The sequence below is a fragment of the Anopheles funestus genome, chromosome 3RL, assembly GCF_943734845.2.
Source record: "Anopheles funestus chromosome 3RL, idAnoFuneDA-416_04, whole genome shotgun sequence".
Classification (NCBI taxonomy): Eukaryota; Metazoa; Arthropoda; class Insecta; order Diptera; family Culicidae; genus Anopheles; species Anopheles funestus.
The window spans coordinates 26163575-26176129 of record NC_064599.1 but is presented as its reverse complement, the minus strand read 5'-3'; the positions used below and the strand labels follow the sequence as shown (position 1 = coordinate 26176129).

Below are 12555 nucleotides of genomic sequence, written 5' to 3'. Positions count from 1 at the left end.
CCTAAGCTTGCTAAAATGGTAAGATCGTATCGAGTTATAGTCTTGAAAGGTTCACACACGTACCGGAGCGGTGGAACGAAGAAGACTCCACAAGCAAGCGGCAGCTGCTGCTGCTACTCGGTGGCTGACATTCTTGGCAGGCTTTTTGTGACAGTAAATTGAATTCTTCGCGAAGCTTTTGCATTCTTCTGCTGCTAGTGACAGTCGAGCTGCTAGTGAAGATCCAGCCACATCCTAGTGGCATCTTTTAGCACATCTACACATAAAATGGGGGGGGGGGGAACAAAGTGATATCAGTTGTCAGCTGCATTGATGTCGTTGGAATAAAAGATGATAATCTATTATCGTGTTTACTTTTCGCTTTGCTTAATGTTTGTTTCACACCTATATCGTCCATAGAATGATCCTTGAATCCAATCGTACTAATATTTTTTTTTTGCCACAGTGAAAAACCTTCAACAAACAGCCAGAAAGTCCAAGAATCATTTGAATAAATAATTTCACTATCATCCGTACCGTCGCTGATGCATGAAATCGACCATTCCATTTGCCGTAGAAAAGCAGAACGCAAAAGGCTGAAATAGCTACTTATGATTCAAATATTGATATTCGTTTATTTTATTTAATCTTCGATCATTCCCGGTAACCCAATCGTCGTTCTCGGTGGTTTCGTTCGCTTCCCTGCGGGTCGGGTCTTCGGGTTATGCTGAGAAAGCTACACCATGATCTCAAGATGTTATTCACTTCTGCATCCTATCGTCTACAACTGTGGAACGATTTTCTACTCCTTTGGTATAAGTCCAATGTTTCAACGAATGAAAACCGAGCGGCCAGGAATGCAACAAACGTAACAGCAGAGAACATCGATACGATAGTTGTGACTAACATATTGCCCCCGGTTGGTCCTTATGGTTCACTGTTTCGGAAGGATCGGCATTGAATATTTATGATTCTAGATCGATGGTTTGGCTGAAGCGGAGAGTTTTCGATTAATAATTCTGTACCTCTGAGAGTTAATGCGTTGGTTTTCATTTAGGTAGCAGACAAAACGGAGACCCGACAGTCTCCGTGTCCACTGACCACATTGAACACATGTGTGCAGAGGTTGTATAAATATAAAACCACAGTCGGGTAGGCAAATTTATATCCAATGCAATGAAAGTTATAAATTGTTACCTACACTCTTGTTTTTATAAAAAAAATCCTGTTAAATTCTCATGGAATATAATTATGAAACACAACTTTGAGCTTATTGAATTACATGGCTCACAATCTCACATGCATTTGAATTCGTTTTAATAATTACACTAGATGCTCTACATCAACTCCCTTTTCTATTCTTTTCCAGAAATGTATTCCACATGAATAATATTTCGTTATTTTACGAGCAACAGCCCTGATAACAAGCTAAAGTAGATTTCTACTTCCAATTCGAAATGGGCAAACAAAACAGTATCAAAGCTCTTGTGCTGTATAACACGCTACCACCGTACAAGTGAAGCGCCTAGAGTGTATGCAATTTATTGCTAAACTTTCACGTCCTAACCCAAGCGATACCGAGACAACGCAAAAACCCGCATCCTCCGGGGACAGGTCAGCGCCATCATCAATATGTCAATCAGTTTTTCAGCCGAAAGAGCCGCCGGTTTCGGTTTGAAGCCTACCCACCCACGGACCAACTTTTGTCCCTCTGCGGTAACATATCTCACTGTGCTCCTCGGGGGCACAATATATCTACCCATGCTACGAAAGGGCATGGGAAAGAGGAATAGTCAAGGGACGAGAATAAAAAAATATTGAGCGTCAATCTCACCAGCTAAGCGCTTCACTCGCCGGGCGGACAAACGTTCGCTCATTCAATCTGAGTTTGTTTGGAGCAAAAGTTTCGATATTATTTTCCATTTTCTCCCATTTCAGAGTGGGTGTGGGGGTAGGTGGCATTGTGTCGTTCAGAGTGCTTTTGCCCTTTTTCGTTCCGCAAAACAACGGTGCGCAACAGACGGCACCGGAACGGGAATTGGGTTCGCTACAGAACGAGGTAACTTTGCTCTCGAATTACCTCCTGCTGCTTAATAAAGCGATACGGACAAAACCGGTGCACCGGATGTGTATTGGGTGAATTTACATGAATGTTTTACGGCTGGGAAAAGTGGAAAACGATTTGAAAATTGTTGCAGCGATGGTCTGATTGGAAAGAGAGAGAGAGAAAAATGTTCGCATACCCTGCCCTGCCCCGAAGGGGTAACATTGTTTGAGAAAATTCGTTTTATTTGAGAAACATCGCAATTGACCTACTTCCTGGATGTGGTTTATTTCGGGGTCAATTCAATGGATTTGCAAAACTTTCTCCAATTAACCTATAGATCATATACGGAAAACTTCTCTTTAAAGCAGTAACATTTTAATCTAATCTTATCTGATTTATCATTAAAGTATCAAAAAGTATTAGTTCTGTTAAAACAACACCTTCTAGTTACTAACTTCCACGCTAAGCATGGCTGTTCACACTCGAGATTTAAAACGAGAAAAAGCTTTCAGAAGTGAAAAAGCATCACCTCCAGCACTAGACCACCAGCCACCAGACACTAATCCCACCTGGTGCTGGTTGGTCGGTGCACAATCTGACCAAAAAGTACCACTCGCCGATTGGTTCCGGTGTGGGTCCGGCACAACAATTGAGCATAATATGTGTCCCTGTGTATGTGACGGTGCCGCCTCCCAGCGGTCTCAACGCGCAAACAGGTTGATGAATTATGGTGAAATTAGCGGGAACTTATTCGTTCCACACACACACACACACACACACACAAAGCAACACCTCGTCATTCGCAAGCAAAGTGAGAAAGGAAAAGCTTTAGCTTGTGACGGTGGGATAAATGGAGAACAAATCCCCCGGAAGCATCACCGACACCAAACGGGATAGGATTTTCGCATTTAGGAAACGAACTGTGGGCGGGTGGTAAAGCAAATTGTAACCTTTTTGTGTGTGTGTGTGTGTGTGTGTGGCAGTAAGAGCTTCGATGCGGCAAATGTGCAAAATATCCGGTTTATACTTTCCACTATAATCCCACAGGAGATGGATCGTTGCATGGACGGTGGCAGTGTTGCCAGCACGAATCATTATTTTATCCCTGAACGAAAGTAGAGGAAGGAGTTTGTGCGGACATGAGGGAAGAAAAACGAATTTCTGTTGCTTGTTTATACTTCTCCTTTTTGTGCTAAATTAAATTGAACAGATTGCAATGTAATGTAAACCATACTTTAAGCTAAAGCGTTCTCTTAGCTATATCCAGTTGCTACTCATTTTTCACAATTTAATATAAGGAATTCTCAACCGTGCCACCAACATAGTGTCCGAAAGCTTATCAAAAGCTTTTTTCGCTTCCCTCATTTAATCCCATATGCAGCAGTATCCATATTTTGCGTTACTTTATACCCTTCAGGATGGCAAAAAAACACACTGGCAGGAAAGTTTTCTTTTCCCAGCGTATATACCAGAAATAGCCAAACGGTAGAACAAAACCCCTCATTATGCTAAACACAATATATATGAGTGCGCAATTTTATATCTCCATGCATTATGCTTGTTTTCATTGCAGAAAAGCGTCAACTTGCCACGCCACCCCCGGTCCGGTGTGTCGGACATCCGTGTAAGCGTCCGTGGATGCTGGGTACCTGCAAAACATAACCCCAGGCCCTGTCTGGATGGGAGCTTAAATTTTCCGTGTATCATATCCAACCGTACACACAGCAGCCACCGGCACAGGAAACCCGTGCACACACCGTCTGCTGCTAGCGATGAATATTCGAACGAAGGCGTTGTGATTATGTGGTGCCTTTGTGTGGCTCGGCAAAAAGGCCAGTGTGCAACGGGCGTAAACTAACGCCGTGTGTGGGGATCCAATGTGAACACTACCGGTGTGTGGAGTGTTTTTCCCTACCCGTAAGTGAACCGTGAATTACTTCAGCCTTGGAGGGAAGAGAGCGAGTGAGAATCTGTTCACCACTTTCTTTCTGCACATCCGTACTTGGGTTGTTAGGGACCAAGTGGGAAGATCTTCCAGCGCGAAGGAAATATTCGTAAGGGGAGGCTACATAAACCCTCATCTGTACCATCGTTACAGTGGGATAATGTAAAGTGCAGTTCGTGGAATCCTGCTCACCCTTGAGTGTTGTGCTGATGGAAAAAAGTGACCGATCGAACCGATCCGTTTTGTGATAGTGTAAGTGAGGTAGGAAAAAGCTTTCATGTGTACTAGTGTTGTGTGGCTGGGAAGAAGCATCAATCTACGACGAGCTTGTTGATCAAGCAGCACCAAAACGGTGCTCCATCCTGGATTTTCTGGTTGTTGTGAGATATACGGGAGGAACACACGCAACAAAAAAAGTACCACTCACATCCGGCACTTCTGCTGCGTACGATTCAAAACCTTTTCCATAATTTCCCATTCCTTTTCCTGTGTTTCCCCTTTCGGTCGAATTCCCGTTACGGCTTTCAATGGTGAATCTCGTCGAGCGGGCAACCACAGACACGACGACGACGACGACACCACCACCACCACCACCGGTGACGGCTACAGATGTGAGCAGCTTGCAAACTAGCCTTTTCCCCTCAACTGTGCCAACGGTGGCCGGTACGACCACCGCCGATAGTCGGTTCCCGCTATTCCTCGACCAGGCAGGCACCAGTGCCACGCCAGACTCCGACAACGACGAACGAATATCCACCGATGAGGGCGACAACGACGACGACCTTCTTCATCATCAGCAGCACGATAAAGCACTAGATAGTAGGTTACAGAACCGTAGAATTGGACACAGATCGGCAACGTCACCATTGTCTCTTAACGGGGCAGCGAAAAAACGTTGCCTTCGCCCACCGACACAAGCGTACAGTGTCGACTTACAGCAGCACGCACACGAGTGCGGCGACAACGGTACTGACCACGAGCACGCAATGACATCAACCGTTGCAGCTGTCACAGCAGCCGCCAATAAAGCTGTCGCTGCACTGATGCAGTACCGACAGCAACAGCAGCAGCAGCACCAATCACAGCAAGCGTCATCAACAAACGTGAGTAAATCATCTTTGCTTTAACTGTCATACAAATGAACATATTTTGCCGAGCGCCTGAATGGTAGGCAATCCACATTGCATTAATGCTTTCAAAACGACACTCAATGGAGTCGCCCAGTAATTCACTTTAAGCTACAAGCAGACGCTCTCTTTACGCGCGCGCCTAACAAGATTTGTCTCTAATTTGTTCTCATCCAATTTCCAATCGATTCGAAAACCATTTTTCGGTGGACATTTTCCCGGTTTTCCTAAGTGGGCGTGAAAAAAAAACGGTGAAAGTCTAATCAGATTTCTACGCCTAGAAGCGATGATGGCGGAAAAGCATTTTCCATTTCACTTTCTTTCAGCTTGTGAAGGGGAGAAAGGGGAAAAAACACGCGTCTGCGTCTGCTTGTGCGTCTACCAGTCTACCAAATAACTTATTTATTTGGGACAAAATGCGAACCTTCTCAAATCAAAGTCCCGCAAAGCCAGACAGGGCGGAAATGAAATGGGATTTGTGTTTGCGTCTTTATTGCGAAGGGTTTTTTTGTTGTTGCTTGTGTATTATCTGTGCGCTAATATTAACATTTTTATTTCAATTGGTACTCTTTTTTATATTGCAAATCCCATTTTGTGGACTTTTTGACAGTATGAGGGAAGTGCGTCGCTCTGGTATCTGCTACCACCACACAGTAAGTGTACACCAGTACGAAGCGCACGCATGTCCGTGTCGTAAAACGTTTCATAAATTGTGCCGAATGGATCAAACGGCTCTCCTCCGTTTGGCCTATATAAAAGCCGTACATTAACTTTGTCCCTTTTCCCCGTACCCCCCGTGGTCTGGTTCATGACTTTTCCCGGTCGCTAGTACTCCGTGGAAGGAATATTAAACGATCGTTTCTTTAGCAGCATCAGAGTCTTCGCAATACATCGAAACATCGATAAAGGGCCGCTGCAAATTTTCGCTTCTGTTAAAAGTGAAAGTACACACAGCTCATTGGTCTTCACCTCTGCGACACATCCTCCTCCGGTGGCAAGACCAAAACGCTAGACAAGACGCGCGCATCATGCAGTGGGAATGAAAATAATTTCATGAATTTTAATTTCCCTCCTGGGTCTGCTGTGGTGCTACGGTGCTGCACAATTTGCCGACAGGAAATTGGAATACACGCAGTCATACCGATCCGATTCACTTTGCACGAATGTTTCGAATGCTCCCGCATCTCAATTGTTGCGATGCTTGAGAAAGTGAAGTGTACCAAATGCTTCTTGCGTTCTACATATCGCATTTGCGCCAAACGCGATTGACGTATACGAATCTTGTTGCAAACAGGGGGGAATGGGGCCGTGCCTTCAAGAAAACAGAAACAACCACTTTGGCCCTCGTCCTTCCTATCAACGAGCCGAAATTGAAAATGGAAAAGTGAAACCATCTTCGTGCTGTGTGACTGCTTCCGGGAAGCTTTCCCAACACCCCTGGTCAGAAAATCCTGCGAGTGAAGCAATATATAAAACAATGCTGCAGAGAAGATGATAATAAAAGAAACAATACCGAATTTCCCTTCCTTTTTTTTGTTTCTTGTTCAAATGGAACTTTCTGCTCCACATTTGCGTCGCGACGAGGTTGTGTTGGAAGTGGTAAGTGAATGTTTGTACCACATTAATGCGCCTGCAAGATAGACTACCCGCATTACACCATCGAAATACTCACCACCACCACCACCACCAACAAAACGGTCGTGAAAGAATGAAACGAAGTCGAACTTCGACGGCAAAAGAATAAATTAACAATCGGGGAGAAAAACTTTGGCGTACGGCTTGTTTGCCCTGGTGAACCTTTCCACCTTTTCCCCTGTGTGAGAAGAAAGCCACCAGATGGGACTCGGTTTGTTGTATGTATTTTTCTTTTCCTTCCTTTTTTTGACTTCCAAAAGTCAGCTTCTGGTTTCATATGACAGTGCTTGAGCACAATGCAAAAGCCTCGTCTTTCTCTGTTCTTCACCGATTCGGAAAGACCGATGGTTGGAGGTCGCTTTTGTATGGCGGAGAAATTAATAACACCAATGAAGCAGCCAAATGTAATAGCTGGAAAGCTGGAAAGCGTGTTGGAGAAATTGAAAAGACGATTGAAATTTAGGATGTGCGATAGCGATGGTGAACAAATTTTCTTTTAAGTGAAGCTAAAAGAGATTTTTATTCCTTTTTGATAGAAAACGGAACAAACGTTTTAAAAAAAATCGCCATTTAAATTAGCATCCTCAATCGACAGTAACTCACAACAGCGGGACAAATATTTGGTAGCTTTTAAGCTCTTTTTTCTGTTTCGCACAAATTCGAAAACTTTTACACCTTCAGCTTAAGCTTTTGTGCATATTTTTCTCGCCACCTTTTAAGATCGCAATAAGTGCTTGATGAAAGTAAATAAACTGATCGCCATTTCATTTTCAAGTCTATTCATTTGTTCGTCAAGAAAATCTCAATTCCTTTACCATCAACAAGTAAGCGAGTAAGTTTCCTTTCGATTCGGTTAGGGAATTAAATATAATTTAAAAAAAATACGCATTCATCTTTTTTTTCATTTTTTCCTTCAAAAACCACACAAACACACACACACACACACTACCCGCCACGAGGGTCAAAAGGGACCCATTGACGCATAAACGCTGACCGCAGTCACCCGTGGAAATGGAACCTTTCGCGTTGCTTCTTGTTTGTCCGTTTGTGGTTTTCGTCGCTTTTCTTTTTGGGCTTTTTTATGATGCGGCTTTTTTTCGTACAAAAAAATGTCCATTTTTTACATAATGAATTTTTAAACCACACACACAAAAAAAGTTGCCCCACCTTACCGCCATAGAATTAGTACATAATCCGGTTTCGGAAACTTTTGTACAGTTTCAAGAAAAATTGCAACTTTTCCTTTTCATTTTTTGTGTTTGGTTTTTCGGTAAGATGATGACCGACTCTAACGAAACCTTAAACAAAACAAAAAAAAAACACGGCGCCATTAATCTTCTCTTTTGAAATATTAAATCAGTGGCCAGAAGCAAACAAATGCGTCTTTCCACACGCACAACACACACACACACTTATCCCATTACCGATTAACGATGCTTGATGGAACACGCGGTCCGTTTCCGATGAGTGATATCATTTGGTCCGCTTTCCAACTGTTCGAACTGTGTTAATACGTTTCGTTGCTTTCGCTCCCCGTGAAAGCACATACATACATCGGAGCGGAGAGTAATCATCGCTATAAGGACATCGATTTAGGATCGATCGAAGCACCACTTCAAACCACACGCCCCCCAAAAAGAAACTGAAGCCGCCATCCCGAACAGCCCTTATTAACTTGTCACATCGGCTGCCGATGGCACTCTAATCAAATTTATGTTCATTAAGCCCACTTCGGCTAAAAATGCTCCGCTTTTTCTTACCATTTTCCGAAAGCAAAGCATCAAAGAGATGGGTAAGAAAAATGGGGCACACGGGTGTGGAAATAAAAACAATCATAGGCCACCGTTTAGTAGCCATCAATAGAGAGCTTTAGCGTGCGCTAAAGCTTTTGGTTTATTTTGTTTGCTTTCCATCTTTCTTTTTTTTGCCTCCCTGGTTTTTGGTCGAACGGTATCGATATGTGTTTATCGTAACGTTTTCCCGCTTCGATCTCTTGCTTGCGAGGGAAAACATTTTCATTATTTCAGTGTCATGAGATTGGGGCTTTCTTTTTTTTGTGTGATGATTACACATGAGGCAGTTTTAGGAAATGAGCAATAGGACAGTATGTTTATGGTACATAAAAAAGAATAAGTTTTTTTTTTGCTTTGTAAACATTTTTTTTTTTGTAAAACTTTTTGTACTTTAGGTTGAATTGCTTCAAATCTAATGCTTTGTTTGTATCTTAATAGACATCTTAATAAAAAAAAATTGCCAACAAACAAACAACAAAATTGACAAATAGCAGCAGCAAATACATCAACAAATAATAATGTTCTTCCGTAGAAGATCAAAGCGACATCATTCCGTGAAGGAAAACTATTCCGCGACAGCGCTCTAGGGGGAAATTTGTCTTTCCAACGACAAAAGCAAAAAAAAAAAAGAAAACAAAAAACACTCAAACACGAGGAACAAACATCAAGGGGCAGTGCTTGAAAACAAATTTTTCTGCTGTACAAGCAAATCTGTTTTTATGATAAGGCTTGGAATGTTTCGCTGGGTCACAGCATCACAAGAAACGCATCAGAACAAAACGCAAACAGTTGCACAGAAAACAGCCATGTCGGTCCCGTCGATGAAACAAAGCGGAAGCCGCGCAATTTGTTCTCCGGAACGGACGGCGTGTACCCCAAAAAAGAAAAACCTCGCTGTTGTTGTGCACAAGGACAGTGTTTCTGGCAGGACTTTTGTGTGAGTTTTTCTTCTTCCACTTTATTGGTCAGTATCAGTACCGTATCTTTAGTGCTTCCATCTGGCAAACCATTAGCAGTGGTGAATGGTTGGTATGGGACACGAAATCGAAATCGTGGACTATTTCGTCGAAGCTGTTTTCTCACGCTTTCCACGTCGTCCACGGGGGGGGGTGTACGACGATCAACATTTATCGTTTGATGGGTGATAATTTCGTTTAACGATTTTCTATCACCTACTTTAGCACACGCAAAAGACACACTCGAAAAGCCAGGTGGAATTGTAGAAAGGGCGAAGCGAAACCTATAACCAACCTTACCGAAGAAGAAGAAGTGAAAAATCGAAACGATCAGTTATGTTCCGCCTTCTTTCGTGTCCTCTTTTTCGGTGAGCTTCCATTTACTTCCATTTTTCGCCGAAGGTGATCTCGTCGACCACAAATCACCTATTTTAAACCACTTTAAAGTCGTGGCTGCTCGTGGAAGCACACTTTAATCGGACACCTGTAAGCCTTTCCGGTCTGGGGGGGTTTTTTCCCCCTCCTTTGCTCTTTGGAAACAGGAAACGACCCAACCGAAGGAAGCAATAACAGTTGAATATTAAACTCCTTGCCCGTTAGTCTAAAAACGAGATCCAGATTACTACCCGGGCAAGGAAAGGAAATGAATTTCTTCACGCCAATCTTTACGGTGTGTGCGATCGTCAAAATAAAAACCGTTTGCTGATTATTGTGCCCGGTCTCTCTCTCACTCTCTCTCTCTCTCTCCCCCTCTCTCATCAAGCAAATGGAAATTAATTGGACTTTTATTACGTCTCATATCGGGGTGGTTTCTTCTTGCCCGTCTTGTTTGCTGGCACAAAATGGCATTCAAATCATAAAAGTCACCAGCCCAGGAAGGTAATGTTGTCCTTCACTGCTTGCACCACGGACACAATCTACACTCGGGGAAAGGGGGGTAGGGGGGTTTTACTTGAATGAAATTTGACGTCTCGTGTGGTGGTCTCCGCGCGGAACCGGGAAAATTGATAATCATCTGATGGTTATGATTTTTCCCTCCCACTGCTTTTTATCCCCATATTTTAATATGTCTTTTGCTGTTGTTGTTTCGTTCCTTTAGTTCATTCCTGTGTCGATGATTATGTGCCTGTGCCATTTCCCATTTTTGGGGTGGTTTACCTGTCGTGCTATCAAGCGATAAGGTTTGGTGATTTTGGTGTTTTTTTTTACTTCTACACCACAAGAAATGGGCGATAAAGAGCGCGTTAAAGATGTTATTAAGCTATTACGATTTCATTTTTGCTATTTTAATTATATTTTTCCCCCCAAAGGGAAATATTTTCTCACCTTGTTTTGGGTTTTTTTATTCTTTTAATAAATGTTATTTGTTGAGTGATCAGGTGAGAAGGTTTGAAAGCTTTTTACCACTTTTTACCATCAGGAACTGACAGGAACAGCATGTTCAACGTGTTGCTTTTTAAACGAAACGAGCAAGCGGCAGTGGGCATTAAAAATTAATCGAACTTGACATAAAAAATCCCCCACAAGAACCCTCCCAAAAAGAACAATCGTCAATTTGTCATGGTTACCGAACCAAGTACTAACTTGTTTGACGCCCACACAACTTCAACTTTGTCCACTCAAAATTTCCCAACGGATCAATAAAACCAATAAATCATTGGCTTGCATCCTACAAACTGCTATAGCGTCATCGATGTTGCTCATGCATCATTCGACACCGAAATGGATTTTTTTCCCCCTACGAAAAAAATACTTCCATCCAGTAAAATGGCAACCAAGGGTGGAAAATCAATCCCACAATCCGGGGGTGTTCTTTTCCAACGAAAAACCTCAGGCGCTGAAGTTTCTCGATGCCCTAATCCATCAAATTCCGGAATATCTGAACGGTATCGAACGCACCGAAGCTGCTGACAAACAATTTCAATTATAATTTTCACCGAGGAAGGATAATGCCCAGCCCCATGGCCAATGGTGCGTACATTTGCAGCATCCACCCCATCTTGGGTTTCGAGGAAAAATAGGGTGGCGCAAGATGGGAAAAAAGAAACACCACGCGACACGTTAAGGTTTCGTTTTCGTGTGGCATTTGGTAAGAAATCAACAAAAACCGACCACACTCTGACCGAATGCGCCATCACAACAACGAAGGCAACGGATATGGATGTATTGCTTCACTCGGAGTGTTTTTCTTCCTCTCTCTCTCTCTGTCCTTGGAACACCCACACTTGTTTTCCCATTTTTCTCTTGGTGCACAGTTCGGATGCTGAAACCACTAACGGCGGTGGTACCCAGACCATCCGGTGCTTGGTGAAAGAAAGTTAATAAGAATTCACTTAACCTCACAAACGCGCCTCCTAACGAGAAACCACTTTTGGGTGGATGGCGCACAATGGGATTTGAAGTTTATTGATTTTGAAGAATGGTGCCGATAGCACAGGGAAAACAGGACGTTACATTCACAATGAATTACTGTTAATAGAGCCAGTGTAGAATTACAAGCGATTGGACGACAATGCTTCGGTGCTGTGTAAATTTTCAATGATGAAATTATTCATTTACTAAAATGTTTATTACATTTTCAACGTTAAAAGCTTCTCGTAAGACAACATTGGTTAGCTCCGTTACTATTTAAGTAACGCGCAAATGCGTTACAGCGTTAGCATTTTGTTAGTAACATTTGATCGTTACTGCTTTCAATGTTTTTGTTTTGAGCTTAACGGCCTGCTAGATCACGGCTGTCAGATAATGACGTATTACTTCTCAGCGCTGTCAGGCAAGGTTGTAATGTAAACGCCGGAAGGTATGCAACTTATTGTTGAGATGTTATTTTGCAGGGTTTTAGTGCAGAAGGATACTAAGAGGGTACTATGTAATTGTAGATTACTTAAATTTCTACAAAACAGTCACAAAAGCGACAATTGACAACTCATCTCTGTTCTTCGATTAGACTTCCCTTATGACGCTTAAGTAACTTTGTGGTATTATGTGCCACAATTACTCTATCCTCGGCTGCCATTGCTCTTGTCCAGATTCATACAGTTCATTGGATTGTTTGAAAAGCCTAAAATCCTTA

The 12555-nt window shown here is 42.7% G+C and overlaps 1 protein-coding gene across 10 annotated transcripts in view; it reads left to right on the top strand.

The window, feature by feature from the left end:
- LOC125770426 (protein lingerer) overlaps positions 1 to 12555 on the top strand; it is a 197147-nt gene that overhangs the window by 30898 nt on the left and 153694 nt on the right. For 9 of the 10 annotated variants that reach the window (XM_049440000.1, XM_049440006.1, XM_049439999.1 and 6 more), the window contains one exon: positions 3600 to 5074. In XM_049440000.1, coding sequence (XP_049295957.1) covers positions 4499 to 5074 — 576 coding nt within the window. In that variant the 5' untranslated portion in view covers positions 3600 to 4498. Of the gene's footprint in view, positions 1 to 3574; positions 5075 to 12555 lie in introns of those variants that run through there. The other variant, XM_049439996.1, reaches the window with a different exon arrangement.